Below are 25,845 nucleotides of genomic sequence, written 5' to 3'. Positions count from 1 at the left end.
TATGTGTGAATGAGACCTGATGATGATGATAATTTCACTAACAGTATATTTATTTGTATATTAAATACCACTGTATAACATTCTATTACTACTTAATAAGGATGTTAATTTTGTATCAAGTTGACAGTACTTTACTTTCAGACATTTTTGTACACACCTGGTATACGAATAATGAATGTTCATATATAATTCCAATTTTTTCAACTCGAATATTTACATTTTATCACAATTATTATTGACGGTAATGATAGATAACAAAAAAATGTCCATTTGTTTTCAATATGAAATTAATTTGTAGGGAATTATATGAGGAATATGTGATATATATTAACAAAAACAACTAGTATAAGTATGTATATCGGTTTGTCTGTAAACTGTGGAGCTTCGTCTCCGAGAGAGAATCCTAGAATGCCGTGGGTGAGGGCCGGCGTGTATCGAACGCCGCCGCGAGCCCGCCGAGTTGGAAACGATGAACTCTCATTGGACGGCACAGCACCTGCTCGGATTGGCACGGTCGTGGAGGGGCGCCATTACGCTCTAGTACCGCGGATAAGGCATAGAGGGCTATAGACTGAACATACATGGGTCATAAAGGATTCGAAGAAGTAGAGGAGAAGGACGCGTAACAAATACTCTGCAATAGGGTTAAACGGCGTTGTTGATATTATTACTCTAAGTGGCCGGTCGTAAACGTAAAGCGTGTGCCGCCGTATTACATTCACAGACTATGATATATAGTGCGCGAGGGTGTAGTGATTGGAGCCTTGCACAACAGCAATGAGTTCCAAATTTATTATTGATAGTATGTTACCTAAGTACCATCAACAATTTCATCATCAGCAATTATTTCAAAGTCCAGTAAGCACATCTTCAATTGAGGCAAGCTTAGCGTCCGTTGTCAACTACAGTTCATCAGGTTCACCTAGTGGTTCTTCTCCTCAACATTCGAATAGTAGCGCTTCCTCGACTTCACCTGCTTCTAGAATGTATCCTTACGTATCAGCAGCGACGGCGGCAGCTCATCATCATCATCAACAACAAGCAGTAGCGGCTGCAGCCTTTGGAGCGGCCGCCGCTTCGGGCAGCATGGTTCCAGGAGGTTTTCCTTCAAGTGCAAGTACAGCCGCTTTAGCTGCAGCAGCGGCTGTCGATGCCGCCGCCGATAAATCCTGCAGGTACACGGCTGGTTTAACCGGTAACGTTGGTCCCACAGATTCTATGGTAAATTATACATTGGGACATCACCATCAAAATGGAGCGGCAGTTTCAGCGGCAGCGAGCTCTGTAAGTGCAGCATCCGCTTCTATGGCAGTAGCAGCACAATTTTATCATCAAGCAGCTTCAGCTGTCGTAGATCCATTGACTTCTTGTTCACAAACTACCGCACCCGGAGGACAACCTATTCCAGATATTCCAAGATATCCTTGGATGTCAATCACAGGTAATTATTATGTTAATAAACCAATAAACGAAGTTATCGGTTTTATTGGAATAATTGTCAATTATTTGATGTTAAACAAACATTTATTGCATTATTATCAAAACTATTTAGTTTTATCACCGAGTAATGATTTATAATAATTAAAATATCCATTATTAGTACTAAATAGCGATTTGTTGACGATCATCATCAATCATTTGATAGAATTTTCGGTAAAATTCATAATAGTGAATAATTTCATTTTATTTTAATGTAAGCACATATTATTATGACGCATGCGTATTTGTTTGTGTTTTATTAAGTATGTCATGCGGTCCATACGACCATATGACATTAAAATATTTTTTATCGCTCAATATTTCATCGGATAATATTTATGTGACTTCTTTTGTATTTTTCGTATAAACTCATTTTACGACTTGAATACAGTTTCCAAAATTTACTGCGACTTCAAAATAAATTATATACTTTTATAATTTAGTCAATTGAAAATGATTCAAATTTGTTGCCAATTTCCTCATTCATACTTACCCGATCAATATTAAAGTTATTATTCATTCATGAATTATAGTTTTTGGAAGTACAACTCTTGTGTGTATTTTTCAATATTTATTTGTACTTATTGGGTATATGTATTCGTTTAATAGTTAATTTTGTAGGTAAAAGAGAATAATGATAATGCGCATGTATTACTTATCTCAAATATAAAATTATTTTGATCTAAAAAATGGATAATAATATCTTCCCATTGAAAGAAACGAATTATACTAACCTTATCTTATCATTCCATTAAATCAATGATAAACTTATTATTATTTTAAACTTGCATGTCATGTTTCCCTTGCCTCGAAATTCAGTCTGACTTAAAATTTCAAAATGCGGTTAAGATGCGAAGCTATTTTCTAGGTTCCTTGTATTTGATATATTCAATTCACATAATTACTCAAATAATTTTTACTTAGCTATAACTGTCGGCTTTATTGGGTTCTTTTATTCAATTTTTTTATAAAAATGATAACAAATTCATTTCGATTTTTTAAAAATTTTCTTTTTAAGAGATATTGTAAAAATCAAAAATTGTTAATTTCGTTGTCTTCGTTTGTATCCATTACATTATTAGATTTCTTATGCTGCTCCATTATCATCGTTAATTGCTTGGTAAAAATTTTTCTAGGAGAGTTATTGCCGATTTTTGGTTCGGCTATCAAAAGGTACCTATACTATATCCCTGTATAGGTGAAATGACTTGTAGAAGCTAGAAAAATTCTCGATTCAAATGCTCATTTCTTAGAGTTGATTAAAGACTAGTCTCTGACATAATTTTATTTTAAAAGAATTAAATATGGAGAATTTTCAAAACAACTGGAAAAAAGTGCAAAAGTCCCTTTATATAGTAAAAACGACAATAAGTTAGTCAAATATGTTAATTTAACAAAGATTATCAAGAAAAAGTGAAGTAGTTTCTATAACAATATTGATAAAATTAAAGGAAAAATTTTATGTGATTAAATGCTATGGAACCGACGAAAGATCGATAAATCTGCTTTGTTAAGTTAGAAGTATACTGAAATGAAGAAAAGTATTGCTCGCCGTTTACTCGATAGATTTCTTACAATAGAAATCATACATTATGAGAAGAAAGATACAAAAACTTATGATGAAATTGGGGCAGGTTTACTAGAAGAAGGTGATTGAAGTTCAGTTTGTCTTTGGGGAAGCTTATTTTAGATAATGGATATTTTCATAATAAATTGATACTTTTTTCTGACTGACTTTAATCACAAATGGTGTTTCGCTATTCTGAAGCTGTCTAGGCAGTGCCCTTACCAGAATTATAGCAAGCAAGTTTGGTGTGCTGTAGCATTGGAACTAGAAAATTCCGCCAAGGTTAATTGTGGAACTTCTCTTAAATAGCCGACAGACTCGTTTCTTTCAACATGACGGTAGCCCTGCTGATTCTTCACAAATAAGTACTAAAAGTCTAAATAATCAGTTTGGCTTAGGACAATGAGTGTGACGTGATGACCTGCTAAATTACCAGACCCTACAATAATGGATTTTTCTGTACGGAAAAGGGTAAATTAAATAATTTGTCAAGAACACATTCCGAAAGATAGTGGAATAATTAAAAACAGAATAACTCAAGCAGATTGATCAAATATTATAGAACAAGTTACTTTTGGACAAGTCCGAGGTGTATCTATTGAAAAATGCACTCATATAAGGACAATTGGAGCCATTTAATCTGTTGTTCATAAATTACTTCTATTTTATTACCTCTAATTAGTGTTAAGCCATTAGCAATAAGCCGAGTGTAAATTTTTCATTGTAATCAAAAATGAAAATTATAGCAGACAACTTAATGTTGATTTTTTTCCCAATAACTTATTATACTTGCTACATAGAAGGTAGTTTGCAGAAAAATGAGTGTCTCGAAATTACATTTACTTGATTTCGCAAAACCTAAATTATCTTTTTTAAAAAGGTTCGAACCTATGAAAATAATAATAATTTTTCATTTCTTACAACGGTCATTTCACCTAACCGAAGACAAAATGTACATAGATTGTTTTAGCTGAAGCCGATTTATTGAATCTATTTTAGAGCTGAATGATCTGTATCTCTTGAAATTGTAAATTTGAATTATATAGCATTAGTCTTCATACTTTATGCAATAAAACATCAGAGTTAAATACCATAGGTCACGTAAAAATTTATTATTGTGAAAAAAGACCGAATGATTTAAATGCGTTGATTTTAAACACTTTATTTAAGTCCACAGTTCTCTTAGAGTAGTATGAATGAATTTTTCTGTACGCTCCTCTTGCCGTCCTTCGTTCAAGCCTAGATAGGATATTGAAAAATTATTTTCACTCCAGTTATTTTCTCTAATCTATGATTTTTAATCAATAATACATTTTTCATCTGTTTTATTCCACTGTTTATTTGATAAGAATATTTTTTACGCGTGGATCTTTAATATAATGAGCACATAAATCAAGACATCTGTCTTTAAAAACGATTCAATTTGATAAACTGCAATATTCGAGAGTAACTTTAAGGGCTAGTACAAGCAATAAAACATTTTTATGGGTTTTGAATCGCTACTATTAAATTTACGCGTTCGTTTGTTCAAGATCCGACGGAAAGCAGATAAACGAAACTGTGTTTTGGTTTTTAAGATATGAAATTTCAACACTTTTATCAATTAAATAACTCTCTAGTTGTCTTTAAAGTAAAGGTTAAGCTATAAATCTACGCGTAAAGTTGAATTTGATTTTATATAAACTATTTTTTCGATAAATTGACTTGAATTGAAAGTGGGTTAATGATAGTTTAAACACGTAAAATAATCCCTTTAATTTTTAGTAATTTGTGGAGCATATTACATGGGTGTGGTAAATATATCTCTCGTTCAAAATTTGGGTGTTGAGGTTGAGAGCAACATGTCTTAGCCGAATTAGTTTTTAAGGCCAAAAAGCTATACTCCACGACAGTTTTTAATTCTCTACAAGGCTCAAACTCGTCCATCTTTGGAATATTTCTCTCCAATTTGGAGCTAGGCTCCCAAGCATACCCTGAGAAAGCTCGACTCAATACAGAAGAGAGCAATAGGCGATCCAGAGTCGATCAGAAACTTGGACAGCTTAGAGCGTTTACAAAAGGACGCTGACCTGGCTGTGTTTTATCTGTAGTACTACGACAGATACTTTTCTGAGCTGCCTAACATAATGTCACCTAGAGCAGTATTTGCAAGACCTACTTGACAGGTGGCTCATGAACACAGAGTTTGTCTGCAGACGCACAGAACGTCATTTATCGGAACTCCTTTCTTTGGAGAAGTTCAAGCCTGTGGAATCAGCTACAAAGGCACATCTTTATCGAACACAACAGCATACAGTAGTTCAAAATAAATATCTACAGGCATCTCTACACCGCCAGCACTACTCGAATTATTCTTGTGCTTACTTTTAATATAAATAAAAAAACTATCTTAAAAATTGTACAAAATTTTAGTAACGAGATAACGTCGATTTGTATAAGATCTTCATCTTACCAAACTTGAATTTTGAATTAGATGAATAGCTCTACAGGAGCAAATCAATATCTTCTCACGAATTTGATTCAGTGATCGAAATAATGAATCGAATTTCTATACTTCGTGAATCAGGATTTTATTTGAATTATACATGATGTTGCATAAAATAGTGAATAGAAAACGACTGGAGATCAAAAAGGGACTATGTAAAAAATCCAGGATACATAAAATATCTAAGAATTTGAAAAGATTAAGAAAACATTGGGAACTACTCAATGTGATGCATCAATACGTAAGTAGAAAGATAATGATATGAAAACAAATGAAAATACATTAAAAACAAAGGACTTCAAGACATACTTGCCTAACGAAAAAGAAAATTACGATTTATATATCGATAATCGATATTTCCTACGTATTAATTCATATATGAAAAAAAAAACAGATATTGGAAAGCTGATTTGTGCAAATTACTATTTTCGGTTTCTTCTTCATGGATAATTAGAATTAAAATCTCGTCTCGTTATAGAAAAGGAAATGAAGGTGATTTTGGGAAAAAGACTGATGGTAAACTTGTGGTTAAAAATAGGAGATACATTTCTATCGCTTGTCAGAGTTTCTGTAAAAATGATAGGATACATACATTTGGATAAGTTTTAATGGATAAGGAAATTGCTCGGGATTTACAGATATTTTCGTTCCATCAGATTGCTATAATCCAAATATACAACATAAGATACATTTAATATCCACTTGCTTCATAACAATCCTTTAAAAGTCGAGACCAATATTCATGCCTTGTCGGTTGCAGTAAGTGAATATTTTAGAAACGTATTTTGACAGAATTCTCGATAATATTTACGATAATTACTTTTTCTTCGAATGTTTCACTGTGTGGAGTTGAACGTTTTGCAGTTAAAAAATGTGGCAGTTAATTAGGAAAGGTTTATAACTATTGCCGCTATTGAATTTCACAAATATACAAAGTGATATAAATATCTTCCCTTGATACTAATATATATTATACCTATTTCGCAAGGAAATGTGATAAAATGTGCGAAACTTCGTTATGGGAGCTTAGACATTAATGTATTGACAGAATAATTTGAATGATAAGAAAACCCAATTTAAGACAAGAATAAATAGATGGTTAGAAATATCCAGATAACTACAAACAACTGTTTTCATTCATCCATTATGTCGTTGCCGCTTTCGAAGGAAGAGCTCATGCAATAATAATAAATATAATCCTTTAATCATAACTCAGGTTGAGAAATCGACTTCATTACTTGTGGTACATTCTCTCTTATGTCTTTTATTAAACCATGACATTTATGTTAGCAGTGTAGATAAAATTTTGAGACAGACTTTTTGTTCGATACATATTTGATATAATGCGCCACTGTGAACAAATTAAATAGTAGAGTCTCCCCATGGATTTACGACGGAAATTCCAAAATTACCCTATCCAACAAAGAAAACACATATATTGTGAAAAAATTCGTATATTTATCACAACATCTTCATAAATTTTTTAACGATATTTGATAATTTCGATGTCATCAGTATGACTCCTTGAAACGCCATTATCTTTCGTTATCACTTCTCAATCGCTTACCGTTGAGTAAAGCTAGGAAATAGATTAATCGGGAATAAATCTGGAAAATAGGGTGCAAGCGATGCAATTAAGACTTCTTTTTAATAATTTCGGTCATTGCAATAACGCATTTGTGTGAACTGATGCAATGTGTTGATGAAACAAAATTTTCCTCATAGAAAAATGTGGCCGTGTTTGTTGGTTATTTCAGATAAGCTTGCTTCCATATAGAACGGAGTTTACGTTTTTTAGATCCTTTGACCCTCCTTTGAAACCAATATTATGATCTTGTCGGGTATGAAGTGATAGCCCCATGTTTAACCAACGTTAACATATAGCTTTCTCAAGTCTAAATTTTGAATTAATATACAATGCACCGCTTCATTTGGAATTCCAACTTTATCAACTAGATCGTGCGCTCTCGTTCATAACCGAGCAACGCTTTGTGGGTTTTTTCACTATTTCTGGGGCAGTTATCTCATTTGATCGACTACTAGGATGTTTATCTTGACAGCTTGTAATGTCTCAATTGAACTGTGATATCCAATATTTCATAGTTCCAAACAAAATAGAATTCAGTTCATCTTTTATGTTAGTGGAGCTGAGGCATTCAATTATTTTATCACATATGTTCGATAAATTTTCTCCATTATTATCACGGATTACTAATAAACTTTAAACAACGTGAAGTGTATATTTCAAAATAAAGCGGTATTTATTAAAGTTATACTGAGTTGTCCAAGTTAACTAGAGTACCTACTTGTCGTCCTGGATGAGACCGGTTAGCTGACGAAAAAAATAAATATGCGAAAAAGAATTGGAATTTACCTACAGCTGCTTAGTTGATAGTGTCCCTCTATGCCGAGACATCATTTTATATCAAATTATCGAACTGGCCAGAATCCTTACACTTTGTTTTACTCAAAGAATTCCTATTCAGTTGTACCTATAAACAAAGATTTTGAACTGTATAAAAAACTTTACAATAATATTTTCCAATTTATTGTCACATGCATGACTAAAATCTATTAGCAATATTTTCTCATTCGTAGCAGTTTCTTCACCTACATATTTATTTAAGATGTCTTAGATGAACTCACTCTTTCTATTTATTAACTTTTCTCATCTATCGTCTTGATATCTATGGAATTCCTGTTTTTACTGTTTATAGGAAATTATAACTTCTTAGTTTTCTGTTTGTTCTCTTTCAATTTATACTTCTCCTTATTAAATTATCTAATATTTTCTCTTTAGTTTTGTTATACCAGAATTAACGAATGATTTTCTTATTGCTTCGATACAATTTATTTCCTAACCACCTCTACTTTTTCAATATAGTAACTTCTGACTTAGCAACTTTGCAACTAATTCCTATCTCAGTTCTCCTAAAAAAAATTTTTAATTATTCAATCCTGGTCTTTATTCCGAACTATGCAAATATTTTTTTTCTAATATATCATAAAAGAGATGCATAAAGTACTTCATACTTATATGAACCTTCATTTTTGAAGACATTAATATATATTATTTAGTAGGAGCCCCGTTAACGAAATATTTTGATAGAGAAATTTTGTACTTTCCCTTCATTTAAATATTCAGAATATATCTATTCCCATTCGAATGTGAAAATTATATGGGTATTTAGTCGAACATTATATCATTTATAAAGCAAAAGTTTAACAAAAACATCCATAACTTTACTGATAACATGAATATTATCCATTTTAATGTACTATTAATATACATATTTAAACGTACTAATGATAACGCTTATCTTTTCTTTTTTAGACTGGATGAGTCCCTTTGATCGGGTCGTCTGTGGTGAGTACAATGGTACATATACATTTTTTTTTATTTATTTCATATATTTCAGTTGACTTTAAGTATATAACTATCCATTGCTGTGGTTGAAATTGGTATAAGACGATAGACGATGATTTTAATAGTGTATTTAGATATAGTGTTAATTAATTATAGATTTTCATTTAATTAACAACAACAAAAATTATCTTCAAAAATTGTTACTTGCACGAGTATAATAACATGAAAAATAGTACCAAATGTTTCATGTATTGATTGTAGCATACCATTTCATGACTGATGGTCATTACATGCATAATACTGCTTTAGTTTTCTTTATTAGGAAGGCTGTACGATCGGTTAAACATAATAATTTCACTTTGATCAAATTATATGAATACAACATCTGGCAATGTGCAACTCCCAAAATAACTTTTCTCATAAAAGTAATTTTACAAGATGAAGGTTATTTGACTGATGTGGATGAAAAGTCAACTAAAAAAATGCACACAAACGTCCTGTATTAGTTGGACGTACTGTTATCAGTATCCGTATTGTTTTCACTATTATCTAAGAAGCCGTTTCAACTGTAAATTATGAGGTTATCTAGAGAGTAATCAAAAATTGATTCAAATGCTTATAGCTTAATAATAAGTGAATAATGAAAAGATAATAAGAGATTTATGTTAACACAGTGTCTTATGTTCTAATTCCATTTGAAACAAGCGATAGTTGTCCATAGCACTCAGTTTATTCAAAGAAAATGCTATATAATGAGAAAACGTTTGTAGATTTTGCATAAAAAACCAAACCATACAAATCATTCTCAATTAGTACGTCTGCTTGAATTTTATTTTTGGGCAGCTGGTTTTCTCCCTAAAGTTGATACTTTCGAAAACTCATGTTTAGTGCAACAAAAATCGTATTTTTTCAATTCTATTTTTATACGTAGTACGCATCATTTCTACTAAACAACTTGATTTCACATTGATCATATCTGATATTGCCTCCGAACTGATTGATTTCATTAGATTTAACGTTATACAAAGATCGTTCCATAATGAAATATTCATATACTAGTACATATAAGAGAACTATTCAACTGTAGAAGAAGAAATCGAGAAAAAGTTATGAAATTATTATTCTAAAAGTGCTTAGCGCATGGAATCATTTGGACGTTACTCGCTGCTTTCATAAATAATCATATGATCGATGATAACGTTTAGGTATCCAGATTACCATAAATACCTTAAAAATTGCTGATAAAATACGTGCTTTTTAGATTGGCGATCGTGGAATAAAAGATCGTGATATAAACAGAATATGCATTTAAATCGAACGGATATGCAATATTTTACATAAAAGGTTAAATACTATCAAATAACTATCTGTAGAGTCATGACTGTCTAATACTGATTAAAAGCCCTCTTCTTTGCTTACTGGTGGGGTCAGAAATTGAGAATACATTGGTGAATACAGTTAAGTAAATAATTATTATATATTATCAGTGTATAGTGTGGCCGTTTAACAGAATAAACGATAACATCATTATATATTTATCTAAATTAGTATAGTTACTTACCCGCAGCATCTTTGCTCTTCACTTGGTTCTATCTTCATCCAAAAGTTATAATTTTCTGTTTCTATCTATTGGTTAGCATCCAGAATTGTGAGTAGTACTGACTCGGAGATTTTAGTGTCTTTATGTTATATCATTCTTTTGAAAACAAACCTCTGTGTGGTGCTATGTGGATGATATCTTTTATACTTAATTCTTCGTCATTATTTCATGTGGTCTTCAAATTTTCCCTGGAATCTCTAGCTTAATAAAGCCATTGTTTACCTGTTTTTGTGCTTATGTATTTATTTTTGTCTTTTCTATATTAATCTGCAGACCATGTTGTTTCATTTCTTCTATCTCAGCAAATATCAACAAGTCGTCATCATACATCAGTCCATTTATGTAAGTTGGACTCAGTTTATTTTATTCTGAGTATGTTTTCTTTTATTATTTGCTCATTGGTGCTATTCCAAATACAAAGCTTATTGTCGTCTTCCCGTTAACTGGTACTACATTCTCTGTTTTTCTTATATGTATTCCCAACTTGATTTATCAATTATTCATTCTCTCTCTACTTCCAGTATTGTTTCTTTGTTTATAATATCGCCTTCTCTAACTCATTGGTTGCAACGTACATTCTATTGTATGTGTCTATTATTTTATCTGTGATTTGTTTCAAAGTAAATATACAATCTTGCTTTAATTTGTTGGATTTATATGCGCCTGTATATCTTCAATAATATGGTCATATAACTTTCATTTAGTACCGATTACCGATATTAGTCTATAGTTCTTGCTATCGTTATTACTTCATTTGTTGGGTTGTTCTAGGCTATTAATAATATTCTATGTAATAATTCCGTAACTTTATTTTCTTAGTACTTTAGCGTAGTATAGATTAATAAAGTATATATAAATCAAACTGAAAATAATTATTGACAGTGGGTGAATATATTCCTAATTGCACTCTCTCTACCAATTACTTAGTTCTAGTAAATTATGGTGGGAAAAATTTCCTTCGCCATTTGTTGAAATCACTATTATAACAATGCAATTTTATTAAAGTGTGGTAGTCCAAATTTTGAATTATATTTCAACAAATCTCAAACTCTTTTATAGATATACTTCGAAATCTTGAAGCACTAAAAGATATATCAATCTCACATCTCTGACTTTAGTTCGAAAGAACAGAAGAAAATGAAACAAATACAAAAACAAAAATTATGAATTAATAAAAAGTTAGAGTGCTTACTGATATTCATTTAGCAAACCATAAGTAACTAGAGTTCTCCCTAGAATTGTAGCTTGCATACAATAAACATGGTACCAAACATATAAAATCGACCGCTGCGCTGGGTTTTTGATGGATGCCTAACATCAAGCTATTAGAGCATTTCTTCTGATAACACTCATAACTGTTCTTCACATTTTTGAATCCTTTTTTATATGCTTCATGGTTTCTTTTCGTAATACACATGCACAAACACAATAAAGAACACGTGCTTCTTATTTTCTGAATCAAGCTATCAACTAATATTTCCCAAGTTTTGGAGAGAACTGAACCAAAAGTGATTCCAAAATTATGTTGTCATAATAAAAGATTCTTCAATATATTAGAATAAGAATAGTAACAGCAGTTATCAAATTATTATCATACACTATTGTACAATGTTGATTGAGCCGTATAGTTGGAATTAGCGTCGCTATAGAGCTCAAACAAATTAAACTTCATACTATCTATTAATCGACAAAATGCAACATTTTAATCAGTGGAAATTGTTAATAAACTTTGTAAACGATACTTTATTGTTGTCATATAAATTTGAATTATGCTAATATCATTGTTACTTATACCATATGTTAATAATGATAAGTAAATTATTCTTAAAGCCGGATGTTTTATAGATTTAATATAAATTTATTTAATACCAACTTCATTATTTATATATTAGATTATATTTATATAAATTATATGAAATATTTCTGTTGCTAATTGAGCAATAAAAATAACTTTGTTAATTTGTTGTTATTACGATTTCCAATATTTAAAATGATTTTTTATTCAAAGATAAATAACATTGACAACTTCATCCGACACTACTTTCTTTTCTTTTACGAAATCACGCTAATTTCTAAGCTTGAAGGTAAATAGGCATGAAAAGAAGGATGACTATCCACAGTGGATAACAATATGATGTTGCAAACGTGTTAATTACTTAAACATTCTCCGCTACAAATTCAACTAAATAATAAAGAAAAATAAATGATAAGATGCATCCTAATTTGATATTAAATCTCAACAATTCCGCAAGATGGGTTCCGCGTTTGCTCACTTTGGACCAAAAGTGAATTCGATTGAGCAAAAAACAATCAACCACCACACTCTTTAAACGAAAGAATAGTCGAGACAGTGGATTGCAAAAGGAGAGCCTGCTCTGAAAATAGCAAAGTTGATTTCACCGACCTTTTTTGGGATAGTCATAGGATTATGTTCATTGACTTTCTTGAAAAAAGGAGAATTTTATACATTATACATAACTGCTTGTTTAGATAAATGAGAAACTTTCAAAAAGCGACCATATTTGTTGAAGGAGGTGTTTGCCATCAAGCTAAAGCACCTTCTCACACTCCGGTTATGGTCATAAAATTCACGAAATTTTTATTCCAATCGGTTGAACACCGACTGTATTCACCAGATCTGTCTCACAGTGCCTTTTTCCTTTTCTCTAACCTCAAAGTTTAATTTGGAGGAGAGAAATACTTGTCAGATAATGACATTATCTCTTATCTTGAAAAGAAAGATGTCAAGTATTATTTGGAAGGTTTAAAAAGGTTGCTATGTAGGAACCAGATAAGTTTGTTTGTTAAGTCGAAAAATTTCCAGAAAACCTTTGTAGTTGATTCGCATAAGAATCCATGAATATTTATTTTGAATTTGTTAAAATTTATACTATCACACTTTGTTAAATTTTAATATATTCATTTAGAAATGCAAAATATTTATATACTAATCTACTTATATTTTTCGTAATTTCTCTTGAAGCTACTTTAAAACAAGGCGGCTGCAACCGAGCTTATTAAGCTAACGCCCTCTAAAACTATATTCGACTGTGGTCGTTGCCTCTAGCGTAATCTTCTAAATTAGTTTCCTTCCATCATATACAAAACGTAACTGACCTTGTTTATATGACGGAATTTCATAAAAGGACTTCATTTATGATTTGTTGGGACAATTGTAGGAAATATTCAAAATATTATGTTTACAACACTGTCATTTGTATTTATCTCCATAGAGATGTTAAGCAAAATTGGAAAGGAAAATATTAGTTCAAACTAAGACTACTTGAATGTGAAAATGCTATAACCATAACAGATTTATTGATAAAAAAATAAGCAGTGGTGCTTGATTGTATTGTTCAAATCATAGTGACGCATTTTATAATCAAGCAAACGTTTGTGAATAATCAAATGATAAAGAAGTTGGAAAAGGATTTACAAGAATTTGAAATATGGTATTAGACTGTCGAATGGTGCAAAGATAATAGGGAAATATCAGATAGGCGATTTCAATAAAATCGACTTTATTTGTGACATATCTGACTGGTACGCGCACAAGGTGCCATTAATAAATACTTTTAATAAAGTTAGTGCCTTCTTTCAATAAAGGAAGACGTTAGCTCTATTGCGATCTGCTTTATTTTAAACGATGGCTATTTGCATATATGAATCATGTGCTTTCAGAAATGATGACAGGAGAATATCGGTTTTAATACATAACCAATTTCCGGGTGCTTGCTGTATAGTTTTGGTTTTTTCTCATATTTGATTTGTATACGATGTCCAAATCCAAGGACTTTCGCTATGTGTAAGATATTTTGATTTAAAGTAAATCGAGAATAATAACCCTATACTAAACGCTCATAACTACCACCACTTTATAAAAAAGTCAAAATTTCATGTTAGAAATACCAGCTACATATGTGTCGAATGCGGCAATGTTATTAAAAATAAAAGCAATTAAAGACGGCTTTAATAAAATCACCATTATTCCGATAATTCTCTGATGACGATATAGCACCAACTATTAATGAAACCATACTACGAAAGAAAAAAGCATGATTCTAGACGAAAAAAGGTCGCAACGCTATAATTCACTATACTTAAATATGGACCAGAAGATTGCAATGTGACTAAGGCAAGAAAAATGGAAATACGAACAAGATTAGAAAACAGTTGGAGATGCACACAATAAGTACTCATAAATTAATTAGCATTAACGAGTAACAAAATACTAAATTTTGTGGGGTAATTTCAGTCGATCATATCTCTTTACCTCTTTATTAGATAATATGTAAGATTTGTAATTTGAGTAAACGCTTAAACGGTTCTGATAACTCTTTATTAATTCACCAGATTCTTCAATAATTGCTGGCACTTTGAAATCCATTTGAGGTACGTAGTTGAAAATATACCAAGGAGCATTAACCAGTGATCTGAGTATTCGGAAAACTCTGTATCTTTATCATGTTGCTGGACCCCAGAGCTGTTTTCCACATGACCATAGAGGCTTTATTATGGTTTTGTATACAATCACATTGCCCGGGAGCGATAATTGGGAGGAACACCGACCAGAAGCCATTACATTTTCCTATAAATCAGTCCAAGCTATAATTTCTTATACCATATTATGGTTAACTTTCCTTTTTGGGATAGTGAACAGTTGTTCATCGTAATGATGGAGCAAGTAGTATCACACTTAAGGGCGAACGTCAAATGAACAGACTTGTAGGTATTTGCTCTGTCACGTCAGGTCACGTTTATCGAGTCTGTCGAGGTGGTACTGTGAACATATGGAGGTAGTGTTAACGTTTTTATCATCTTAAAAAATTAAAGAATAACTGAAAGAAATGAGAACTATGAACGGAGAAATGTGCATAAAATAACAGCATCGAAGACAGAGTAGGAGAAGCTCAATAGGATCAATTTGCTTAGTTTAGAAATGGTTTCAATTATATATTGCAGTATACACCGTGTTTGAAAAGTAACGTAACGCAAATATTTCGATAAGTTGATGAAAAGTACTGTTAATGATGAAACAAGTCCTACACTGACATCATGTTCTACAATATTCCCAATGGAAGATTTTCTCCGAAATTTTGCATAACATCCAAGAATTTTTTATCATTAGCTACGGTGTTTGGATGCCTGGTTTTATGGCGATTTTTAGTTGAACCCACTACTTTAGTTAGTTCAAAATTGATATAAACTACCGTTTTGGTAATTTTGATATGGAGACTTTTCATGTAATAATGAGTAACAATAACTCGTGATAAATTCTTTCACTTTTGCCTGATACAAGAAACACTTTACATTGATGAATTTAAAAAATTATTTATGAATGAAAAGGAATCTACCGCAAATAATAAATTTTGTTATTTTTGTTGATATACACATCATCAGGAATATATTCTAGAGAAATTTTTTTGGTTGCCAAAATAGTTTCATTGTTCATATTGGACATTACAAGAAGGATTTAGAATAAACAGACGAACATCGGATGCTAAAGTGAAAGTTTTTATAAGCAGACAAAAAATTATGTCAGGTAAGTTGTTATGTTATTTATATTCGAAACAACGAGATGAATAAATTAAGTATGAATAATACTAAACCCAAAAATGACAAATAAAACAGGATAAAGTTAGACACTAACCTAAAAAATGTAGACATTTAATATTTTCTATATATATATACTACAACGATATGATTTAGTAATAAGACGAAAAAGTAATAGCACTATCGAGTCAAACATAACAATATACAATGACAGTCTACAGATCTAAGACGATGATAATAGCCGAAAAGAAAGGACTCATAAGGTGAAACTAGAAGAGTCAAGTGCATGTCAAAAGTTTCAAATATCTTGACGTCACATTAACTCGAGATGAGAGACCAGAAAAAGTGAAAATCTAGGAGAATTTTGCAATTGAACGATTATTTAATGCAATTAAGACTAATGTTCTAACCAAAACGAAAATACGAAAACTTAACACTAATTCAAGACAAAATGATTTGGGTGCGATATGAAAATCAGAGAAGAACTATTAATATTGAGAATAGCATGATCTTACAAAAACAAGGGAGGATGAAGCTGGACAAAAGATATGATTAATGATGTCAGGGGAAAACCGAAAACTAAAGTAACAGGATTTGTAGAATAGGAAGTAAAGGAAACAACAATGGAAAAAAGAGTCCACGTAATGATTCAAATTCCAAGCCTTACATTTGGGAAGGTAGAGATATCGGTAAAGTATTTTGGACATTTCACTAATCTAAGGACTATGAAAGTTTTGAAAACCTCATTAAATAGCCACTATAGTTTCCCAATATGGCTTCGACCCACAGAAAGAAAGCTCGGCGGGATTATTATAAGTAAGCAAAATCCTGAAAATGTATAAAAGCAATATTTTGCAAAAAGAATAATTCCTTATTATTGACTTGTAATATCTCATCTCACCAACACAGAAATAATTCTTATCACAGTATAGATAGTTTGATGAACTTCTTTTCAAAAATAAATATTACATTGTTTTATAATTCAATTCCTTGTAGACGAGATTTTTTTGAAATTTTACCACGATAATAAATTATTCGTGCCAAAATTGTTGTAATGTTTTGTGAAAGTAGAGCAGAATATTTTCGAAAGTTTGCTGACAAAAACTTTCTAAAAAACCCTTTTCAAATTGTAAAAAACCCTTTATAAAGGGTACGTTGAGGTTATTAACAGATAAGAAAACGGGCGAGATTTATACAAAAGAAGAGAGAGTTAGTTACGTGGAATGCTTTTCACAAAAATATCTGAGGACATAATTTTTAAAGGAGATAGCGACAACTAACAGAAAGTTTTCATATAATAAAAAATGCGATAACATCAATAATAAGAGATATAAGTATCTGCTGATTTGTTTTTGCTATTATACTTTTTCAATAAATTGTAGAATTCATTTACTGAAATCACATAGCTATTTTATATTTCTAAAAATGGAAATTAACGTTTCTTTATTTTGATAATTGGTAAATGTTGATGCTGCGACTTTGAAATTACAAATTTATGGTACAATCGTTGATTACGATGATGATAGTACCGCAACTTTGAATTTTTTCTACATTCTAATAGGAAAACTGCCCTAAAGAAATAGTTAATAATTTTTTTGCCTCCTCATTGATTGTTATAAATTTGATTTTATTCAGAAGAGAAATGAAACATTATTTGCTTTTGTATCAGTATTTTGTGTTAGGGACGTTGTTTGACCAATTGTTTCTGTCTAGTTTTCAGAATTGTTAAATACGATGCATAAAAATGATTATAATAGTACAAAAATAGTTATACCAGGGGATAGAGCTTTTACTTAGTAAATTGAAAATTTTACTTTATCTAGGATGCGTTCAGACACCAACAGTTGTTATATGTAAAGTAATACAATCCTTTTGTGGGTAAACGCGGCTCCATATCAAAATTTCTAGTAGATTTATGCGAGGCGAAATTAAGTGATGGAACAATTTTTGCATTTTAGTTTTATCTGAGTAAATTCCTAATTGCATGTTGTCTCCTTCAAAGGAATTCCCTTGGGAAGCTCCGCAGCGTTAGAGATACAGGTATACCCTTGATTTGTCTTCAGATGTGTTTCTAAGTTGAACAAGAAGAAAAAGCTGGAAGAGCTCACGTCATGTGAATAAGGAGATAAAGGAATCATAGTAATGTTTCTATTGTCCATAATCTTTCCCTGAAATTTCTCGGGACCCTCTCGCTCCTAAGTCATCAGGCAAAACCTGGTAAACGGTTCATTATATTATGACCATCAACCGACGTTCTGAACGAACAAGTTCTCTTATACTGTCAGTATTTTTAATGATTCATGCAGCTGGAGCTTTCTGTTGTTCATCTTCCATCCTCTTTCGTCTTATTGAAGTGTCTTAGGCTACCGAAATATTTGTGTTCTCGACAAATTCTCCATTCTCCGTAGGCCTGCTGAAATTTTAATAAAGTTTCCGTTATACTGAACCCACGACTGAAGCAAAAACCGATAGCACACGGTTATTCGAAATTGATGTTACCAACTCAATTCAGAATCAAGATCAATCTCTTATTAAACGTGTATTGCATGTCCACTCTTCATCCGTCGTGTGCTTCCAGTTTTGCGAAATTTACTTAATTTCAACTCCTCATATAACTTTACGATACTATTAGCATCATTATATATTATTTGCTCAATTTGTAGTATCACAGGTAAACTGAATCTATTAACAGGTAAGTTGATATGAGATGGCGGATCGATGACCTTTTGAATGAAGCACAGGTTTTAAAAAAAATCATTTTATCTTTCAATTTTGCTGAAGGTTTCTTTAATTTTGTATCTCTTCTAAGTGAGATCAAACGACTTCATAAAAATAGTTCTTTTTTGGTGAGAGGACCACTGGAGCCAAATTTGTTTCCATCAAGCAAATGACGGAGTAACTCGTTGCCTAATTGATGGAAGTTAATGGAAACTGCATCATGTGCTCCTATTTGTATTGTTACGGTCCAAAATACAGTACAGTTGTTTGTGGTAAAGTGGGTTATAACGTATAGAATACATACTATGGTTGATCAACTTACCTTGGTCTATTCCATCGTAAAGGATCTCTATTTTATCCACGGTTATGAAACTGCACCAAAACTTGACTATATCTGACAAAGCAAACTTGCCACATGTTTGCGTATATAGATAATTTGCAAATGCAGTACCCATCTTGAGGAAAGCTTTCTTATACCAAAGTCATCGTTAAACATTTATATCACTGAGCAATGTGATAGGCTTAAGGCATCCACAATGTTTTGCACTCTCTGATCGGCCAATGTCATCTGAATGTCCAGGATGGCCACATTTTTTGCTTGCGTGATCACAATGAAATTTATGATGCAAGTCTTGTTTATTTATTACTTATATGTATATTAACAATTAGGCCTAAAAATCTTGTTTTCCGTCTTTATAGTTGCAAATATTTAATCTTTGTCTGGTGGGAAAGACAGCAGCATCGGAAATATTGTTAACTGCATTTTGGGTTATTTCATTCCATTATATTCATTATATTATCGCATTGCAGTACGAATGTTATAATCATTTCATTAAACAGAATAAAATATATTCAATAAAAAATGATATTTTCCCTTATTATTGAAAACTGGGGCTCGAGCAATGGATTAGTACGGAAATCATTTGCAGGAGTTACTTCTACGTTACTTTGTTGTGAAATTTATTCTATATTATATACTATTATTATTATTGTACCATACTTAGTTTTTGACATTCAAACTCACAACTTTAACAGCTCGTCAAATCAAAAAATTCAAAATTCCTAGTTTTCCGGAATCAAAATTTTAGTTTGTTGCATACTTACGTCTCAAATCATTAATCATCGCGTTTTCTCTCCGATCCGAAATTTTTAATTATCTTACTTTTATGCTTCTGATCACTTGTTAACTATATACTGATGTTTTGTCTCTAGATGCATACTAACTACTACCTATTTGTACAAAGTAGAAACTGCTACATTTTTTCAATCGATTAGATCTATTAATAAATTATGGTACGAACTTTGAAAAAATATGCGAAGGTCTTCCAAACTAAAAATAATGTGATTTGTTTGTATTGTTATGGCTGCGTGAGGAGAAAACAGTATCAAGTTGCTGATACCAAACAAAGTAGCAATTCTGCTGCTTTGAAAGAATGTAATACATATGCAGGAAATAGCGAAAGTACTGCAAATGATCGTAAGCTGAAACTATTTTTAAATTTCGAAAAAAATTGCGTCTTGTTTTTAATAGGCAGACAGGCAACGACCTCATACGTCTATAATTTTACAGTTACATTCGTAAAGCGACAATGGAGTTTTTTCCAGTTTTTCATTACAATTCTCTAATTTACTATTAATAGAGTTATAGTAATATGAAGTTTTTTCTTCGCATTTTGGAATCACATATCACTGGTTTTGTTTCAATTTCCCCCATAATGGGGAAAATTTGATTACAAAACTTTGTCGCTTTTAAAATGATGATGCAATAAACATCACAGTTTGAGACGGGTCTCCTACTCCCAATTCATACTGAATATTATGTAAAAACTGTAGTTTAATGAATTTTTTGACTACAAATCAATCTGAATTTAATTTTTAGAGATTGATATTTCATGATTTTCTATTATTTTCCCGAATCAATGGTAATAATAAAAAGTTGTCGAATATTTTATGAACCACAATAAGTTAATCTAGCAAAGAATCGATTTGGGATTACTGCTTTTGGAAATAAACATTTTAGATTGAACACATTGTTCACACTAACCCTACACCAACACTCACAATTACACTGTAATTTAACTTCAGTCTCTGAAGACGACAACTTGGTTATCGAAACGCATCAGACAGTGTAAGTGATAGTGTAAACACTAGTTTAGAATGGATGTCACCAACTAATCATTGAGATGTTTTCTCATTTTCTAAATTGCTATTTTTACTTTTTTTCACATCGCCCATCCATCTGCATTGTGGTCTACCCCGATTTATTTTCAATAAATTGCCAAGTCAGGTTTTATGATGCGCCTAGCTCCATTAGGGACTAGCCGTTTGCTCCATCTCAATTTCTGTATATTTTTGTTTTCCCAGGGTGGATTTAGTCAGAGCTATTCTTTTGGTTTTCTCACTCCTGACTAATGTATCTCATATAGACGCAGTGAGTTAAATATACTTTATTCAAGGTTTCATATATTTTATTTATGTTACTTGAATTAGGAACGATTGCGTCAGCAAAACCACTGTAATTTACTAAACACATCATTAATGTAAACATAACTGTATTGCTTATCTTCATATTATTTTTCCTCAGATTGTCATAAGATTTATTTAACAGGATAAAGTGGAAATACGCGGGTGGTTTAAACCGGAATTTTTGAATGAACGTACGAAAAATTTAGTGTGGTAAAGTGGCTGCACTGGATGTTTACTTATAGCTATAAGCGAGGTTGCAAGATTGTACCAGTGTCTGTTGCGTGACGCATTATTATTCGTTTCATGGACAAAGATAATGTGAATTCCATAGTGATTCATAATTACACAAGCGTTGGCCAACCTTCCCGAATGCGCGGCGCACCAGAGTAAGTGTTATCGACGCTGTAGAAAATATCATTTTTTTAGCCACGCAGTACTGTACGCGATATGGCAGAGGAATCAGGCATCAGTGAAGGTACTATTGAGCAAAACTTGGCTAGATTACCTTAAAATTTCAGCCACATGTGTGCCAAGACTTCTGAATTTTGAAGGCCGGGAAGTTTGCACGCGTCTCCTGCATTGGTACGAAGAGGGAGAAGAAAATTTATTACACCGAATAATCACTACAAACGAGACTTGGGTAGACTATTATATTTCGGAGAATAAACACCCGTCTATGGAGAAGAGGAAGAAAGACTAAGGCACGCCAGTTAAAGCGAAGGTTACACTGTCAGTATTATAGTGACCTTCTAAAAAATATGGTGAGACCTGTCTACAGACCGTAATGCGATATTGGTGCAAGACAACGACAGACCGCATACAACTCGGCTTGCGATGAAAACGTTAAACGTTTCCAGAACACTTCAAATACAAAAAAAATTGAAATCTACTTAAAATTTCACATTCCACCATATTTTACAAAATAAGGTACCGATAAATCTGAGAAATCGATTTCGACTTTCATTGTTCGGGTACAAAGGTATAAATCATTCGGTATTATAAACCAAATATGAATTTGAGAAAACTACACCCATTTACTGCAAACTGACTTATAATGATATATGATTAATGAACAATTTTATATCTTTTTGAATCATTATTATATAACTGGTTATTATCATTGAACCAAAATCCCCCCTTCCACGTTTACGTTTATACCCAAAACTACGCGAATTAGAAGGAATAAAGAGGATTAGAGGTTCATTGGGTTGTTTGTGAATAAGATGGAGACATTATTCATGTAGGGTGGGGACATATTAGGTTTGGCCCTGATATTAGGAAATATTCCTCTATAGGGCTGTTGTGATGGATTTATGAAGGTAAAATGGTATAGTATGAGAAAAATAATAACAAAGAAAGAAGAAGAAAAGAACTTCTCCACAAACATTTTTTTTGTTCATTTAGGTAAACAGGTACAGTTCCGACTATATTATTCCCTGTCGTCGGCCATTTGGATGGTGAACCGGTTTATCAGGTTACATGAATACCAAAGAAAACCTGCAATACCATTGAATTGGAAGGAATTGTAACCATCAGCCAAGTAACAATTTCACTAATCTATTGAATGTATGTCTATTCAATAAAAATTTTAAGATTTAAGCTAAAATTGTGATTCATTACGTATAAGTCCTGAATAACACACTACAGTATACAGTGCTTTTCAGATAAAAGTATCCACCTTTAATAACTTTTGTAATACTGGTATTTAGAAAAAATCCAAAAACACGTCAATTTATGTTGGAAGGGGCAAGCATTATGGCTTATTTAAACTTACTGGAAAAGCCACCCCCTCACCCCTAGCAGCATCCCCTTTATTTTTTTAAATTACTTTTCATATTTTTTATATAAAATTTGGATACTCCTCTTTGAGCTGATTTCAAAAATGTATAATACTTGTAGGTTAAAGTGGTTAGTTTATGAGATAAACAATTTTTCTTTTAAGAGCACAAATTTTACTTATTATTTACTTTCACCTTATTTGCCTGTACTAAAATGGGTTGTACAACAGTTCAAACTCTTTAATCTTTTTAACGTTCAACTTTTGGGGATGTTGTGTATGAAATTCACGCATAATATGTGGATCACTTTCAGCCCAATATCTACAATTATGCCTACTTACTAAGCCATTTAATGACCATGAGCATTCATCAGAAAAGCAAATATTGTTTAACAATTGTGGATTGTTATTGATAATTTGCGTCATTGATTCGCAAAACTCTAGACGACGATCAAAATCATCTTCATTCAACTCGTGCACCAACTTAACTTTGTATGGGTGGTACTTGAATTTATGTAGAACTCGGAAAACTGTAGAAGATGAAACACCGATCGCTCTACTTATTGTTGACAACGATTGGGGTTGTTGAGCCTTTAAGCTGACTTGCCCTAAAATTGCCACTTGGATTGCTTCGTTATTTACGAGTCCCTCTCGCTTATGCACTTTATTGCAAACAGACCCTGTTGTGGTAAATTTCTCCATCAGTTGAATTACATACTTATGAGTTGCATGTCTTCCGTCATGTAATTCGTTAAATATTCTAGCAGCAGCTCTTGCACAATTATTATTTTGGTAGTATAAACCTACAATTTCAATTCTTTCTTGCAAAGAGTAAACCATTTCAGAGAAACAAAATAAATAATGTATCAAATTACACTATCAATAGTGACTACAAATTCTAGTTGACAATGCCAAACTTTAATAAAAAGTAGAGTTTTTTGTTGTTTAGATTTTTTAAGTAGAATAAATAGCACAGTTAGAAAGATTAAAGAGTTTGAACTGTTGTACAACCCATTTTAGTACAGGCAAATAAGGTGAAAGTAAATAATAAGTAAAATTTGTGCTCTTAAAAGAAAAATTGTTTATCTCATAAACTAACCACTTTAACCTACAAGTATTATACATTTTTGAAATCAGCTCAAAGAGGAGTATCCAAATTTTACATAAAAAATATGAAAAGTAATTTAAAAAAATAAAGGGGATGCTGCTAGGGGTGAGGGGGTGGCTTTTCCAGTAAGTTTAAATAAGCCATAATGCTTGCCCCTTCCAACATAAATTGACGTGTTTTTGGATTTTTTCTAAATACCAGTATTACAAAAGTTATTAAAGGTGGATACTTTTATCTGAAAGGCACTGTATAAATCTGAATGCGAATCTAAACGTACCAGCGTCTTTAATCACCCATATAAACGTCAACTTTATAAAAACAGTATCGTTTTCCAAATACTAATTATTTTAATGTTAAACGATACTTTCTTTAACCCATAAATAATACCAGATTTGTTTATTTCAATTTCAATTTCAATACCGAAAGTATTGGAAAACAAATTTTTTTTAATGAAATTGAAAAGAGACAATGTTTTGAAACAAGTTTTATAGGGCGAATAGTGATTTAACGCTAGGCGTAGTTGTCCTTTAGAAGATAAGCTACAGGTATACAAATAAGTCGTACACGATATCTAAAGTTAAACCACACGATCCCACTTCCAGATTACCACCTAAGTTTTTACTTCTCCAGGATCACCCGATGTCCTTAAAGTCATTTGGGAACCAATGGTTACTCGATCACGCAGGCCAATTGCAATGCGAACTGTTCATTGCCTGATTCACTTTATACTGAACAGGAGCTTGAGATAGCAATTCAAACTTGAATTCATCAATTTTTGTAATTTGAATAGCAGATTTGTGATCTGGATCTGGATAGATCAATATATTTTTGATCATACTCGTCCGTTTTTAGTTGGTTCTCTTCATTATATCTGAATACGTCACTTCATTTGGTTGAGTATTGGAAGTAGATTCGCCCATAGTAAAGTCGAGCTTCTCCTGTTTACAATCTTGTTTTGTAATCAATGGAACTTCTGCTTTTTATTAGTTTGCGATCGTGAATGGTAATATTTGCTTCTTGAAAAGTGCGTTTTAGTAGGTATTTCTATAACTATGAGGGTGATTTACACTTATTAATCTATTCTCTCAATTGAGGATTACATTCTCTAACTACCATCTCGACAACCAAAATATATTCTTCAAAGACCGAAGTCCAACAGTTTGTGTCTGAAGGATAACTTATCAAAGTGCGTATCAGAACATGTAATTGTGTAATTATGAATGACGTGTAGTTGTTCAATGTGAAACTTGCTCAATATTATCAAGACTTCAATTTGATGGATCCATTTACATTTTATATTAATATTTTTTGGCACTTTAAAGTCTATTTAAGTTGTATATAAATCGTTTGAAATAAATTGTGAATATAAATTCTCAATGAATAAAAATACGCTGGTTAATGGCTTGATATATATACGAAATTTTACTAAACGCTACCGTCTTGTTTTCCACATTATATTTCACATTAAACAAATGAAAATTGCTACTTAAATCGTTTACAAGCCATTTTTTGTTAATTTTATGTCGACGTTTTCGCATTTGGTGCAATAACAGAAACATACATAGGATACTCGACAATCTCGATGAGCTTCAAAAAAGTTTGTGTTGCAAGCATATATATTTATGATTTATATTAGCTTGAGATGTATCCATTTATCTGTTTATACGTAACGGTATCTCTGAATAACGATTGTTACCCCTGAGAAATATTGGATCAAATTAAAAT

The 25,845-nt window shown here is 31.8% G+C and overlaps 1 protein-coding gene across 1 annotated transcript in view; it reads left to right on the top strand.

Annotated features, from left to right (window-relative positions):
* Window positions 1–583: 583 nt before the first annotated feature.
* The window catches only part of LOC130442546 (homeobox protein abdominal-A homolog), a 146,654-nt gene continuing 121,392 nt past the window's right edge, over window positions 584–25,845 (top strand). Inside the window, exons 1-2 of the mRNA XM_056776734.1 lie at window positions 584–1,441; window positions 8,866–8,898. Coding sequence (XP_056632712.1) covers window positions 778–1,441; window positions 8,866–8,898 — 697 coding nt within the window. The 5' untranslated portion in view covers window positions 584–777. The remainder of the gene's footprint in view (window positions 1,442–8,865; window positions 8,899–25,845) is intronic.

This window comes from Diorhabda sublineata, chromosome 4, assembly GCF_026230105.1.
Source record: "Diorhabda sublineata isolate icDioSubl1.1 chromosome 4, icDioSubl1.1, whole genome shotgun sequence".
In the NCBI taxonomy this organism is placed as follows: domain Eukaryota; kingdom Metazoa; phylum Arthropoda; class Insecta; order Coleoptera; family Chrysomelidae; genus Diorhabda; species Diorhabda sublineata.
This window is presented reverse-complemented; position numbering and strand designations above follow the sequence as displayed.